Genomic DNA, 2500 nt, shown 5'->3' on the forward strand with positions numbered 1-2500 from the left:
TTTATTAAAATACATATAACAAGTATAAATATCAAACACTCTTAAAACTACTGTAAATGGTATATAGGGAATATTCACCCATATCATTCATAAACGAAAAATAAATTACAAATTAACTTCTACCCTGGAAATTGCACAGTGAAATCAAAAGATACATTTATACTTGGTGTAATAGTTTGTACTTTTCAATTCCCAGCTAATATCTATCATTCTTGATGAAATCCCTCATCTCTTTACTGATTTTTTCCCATTAAGATGTCAGCCAAACTTAAAAATGGCAAATAATAAAATTAATACAAATACAAAATACAGTAATAATCACAGCAAAAAAAAAAAAAAAATGTAAAAGAAGGAAAAAAGGTTTTGAAATCAAAAGTGATCAACATATACAGTAAAACACTATCCCAAGGGAGCATCGAGGAGAGCATTCAACTCCTCTTCTGTAATGTCATCTAAATCTTCACACTCTTCCTCGTCATCTGGATCATAGTTGATTTCATTGACCTGAAATGAACACAAAGGGAATCATTTACGGCTCTGGTAGTCTGAGTTGGTGATGAAGCTACGTTAAGACTGAACTTCAATCAACTCTGTTAAGATAATTTATAGTATAGCTTAAACCCCTATTTAAGTAATTCTAAGTGGATATAAACTCTTGTGAATGGTGCTGACCATAAAAAAAAATCACAGATATGTGTGTGCGTGTGTGTGTCCGGCACATACATATTTACATATATATATAAATATATAAATATATATATATTTATATATAAATATATATGTAAATATATATATATAAATATATTATATATATATATGTATATATATATATATATATATATATATATATATATATATATATACACACACACACACAAATACATACACATACACACACATACACACACACACACACACATACTGTATACTATATATATATATATATATATATATATATATATATATATATATATATATCCATGTATCTATCTATTTGTATAATATTTCAAATGAGATGAGTATACCATATAGCAACAAAGGATAAAAGGGTTGAGAAAAGAAGTCAGAGAAGCTACTTTTGCTCTGAAAAGGAAAGAAGAGCATGATTGTACAGTTGCAACTAAAGAAGAAAATGTTAACAAACATGTTGTGAGTGCATGTGTGGTCTCACCTGTTTATCCTTTTCCTTTAGTTTTACTACTGTTTTATTGTTCACACTATTCAAAGCAATGATACTTGTTGAGTAACAATACTATTCATATTTATTGCAAAAATACAAAATAAGTGAAGCCTAGTAATCAACTCCTTGCTGACAAAGTGCTTGTGAAGCCATTTATATGTAACAAGAAAAAAAAAATGCAGTGGATATTGCATGTACCTAGCACCAATGGGTTAGAAAATGGGAAGGAAGAAAATATTTTCAGGTTGGCCCTACCGTGACAAAAATGAACATATAATTATTATGTTGTAACAAGGTATATGTTTTTACATACTAAACTACATGTGAAAGAGACAAAGGTAAGATCAATTAGTTTAAAACAACAGTACAAGTTTACCTTTACAACAGGATTATCCCATGCAGGGTCATAGACATAAATATCTTCCTGTGTTGTGTCAACCTCAACAGTAATTTTACCATTTCCCAGTATAATGATAATGAACTTGGAAAAAGCTGTCTTCATTGCAGATTGGTAAGCAAATCTGAAAAAAATTATGATAGCTAAACATTATACTATACTATACTATAAAAAAATTATCAGATATTAACCCAATACCAACGGGCATGGCATGTACATCCATGCCATGCCGACTGTGAGTTTACTTTATTAATTGTTTTTACACATGGATGGCTACACTTGTACTAACCAATGAGCCAATTACAAGTGCTTCCTGTCTCGCCTTTAACCCTTTTCCTTGATTTACGAAAATATTTTACTTTATCTTATTTTGCTGTTACAAATGTTTATATCATTATAGTAATTATAATGTCTATATTAAAAATAACACCATCGATATTCATAGCATTAGTAAAAAAATATGTTTTTCCCACCAATTCAATGAAAGGGGAAATTAGGTAAGGTCACAAGGTCTACTAATTGACTCCTTTGTGGCTAAGCACTAGCAGAGCCATTTATGTGCAGATACATTTCACAAAAATATAGAAAATGAGCACAGCATTTTCCCAATTTTTTATTCATTTTCCCCGGCAGCATTGGGTTAAGATTGTGTCAGTTTTCTTATTAACCACATGCCTCTGGGGGATTTTTTTTTTTATTGTGAAATGTCTCTGCACATAGATGGCTCTGCTAGTGCTTAGCCACAAAGGAGTCAATTAGTAGACCTTGTGACCTTACATAATTTGAATTGGCAGGAAAAACATATTTTTTACTAGTGCTATGAATATCGATGGTGTTATTCTTATTATAAACATTATAATTACTATAATGTTTTAAACATTAGTAATAGCAAAATAAGATAACTTAAAATATTTTCGTAAATC

General features: G+C 29.7%; 1 protein-coding gene across 2 annotated transcripts in view; it reads right to left on the bottom strand.

Annotated features, from left to right (window-relative positions):
- The window catches only part of LOC125027289 (RAD52 motif-containing protein 1-like), a 9740-nt gene that overhangs the window by 877 nt on the left and 6363 nt on the right, over nt 1–2500 (bottom strand). For both annotated transcript variants that reach the window (XM_047616263.1, XM_047616264.1), the window contains exons 6-7: nt 1557–1701; nt 1–504 (exon numbers count right to left, since the gene is read on the bottom strand). The exon at nt 1–504 is cut by the window's left edge and continues 877 nt beyond it. In XM_047616263.1, coding sequence (XP_047472219.1) covers nt 400–504; nt 1557–1701 — 250 coding nt within the window. In that variant the 3' untranslated portion in view covers nt 1–399. The remainder of the gene's footprint in view (nt 505–1556; nt 1702–2500) is intronic.

The sequence above is a fragment of the Penaeus chinensis genome, chromosome 7, assembly GCF_019202785.1.
Source record: "Penaeus chinensis breed Huanghai No. 1 chromosome 7, ASM1920278v2, whole genome shotgun sequence".
Classification (NCBI taxonomy): domain Eukaryota; kingdom Metazoa; phylum Arthropoda; class Malacostraca; order Decapoda; family Penaeidae; genus Penaeus; species Penaeus chinensis.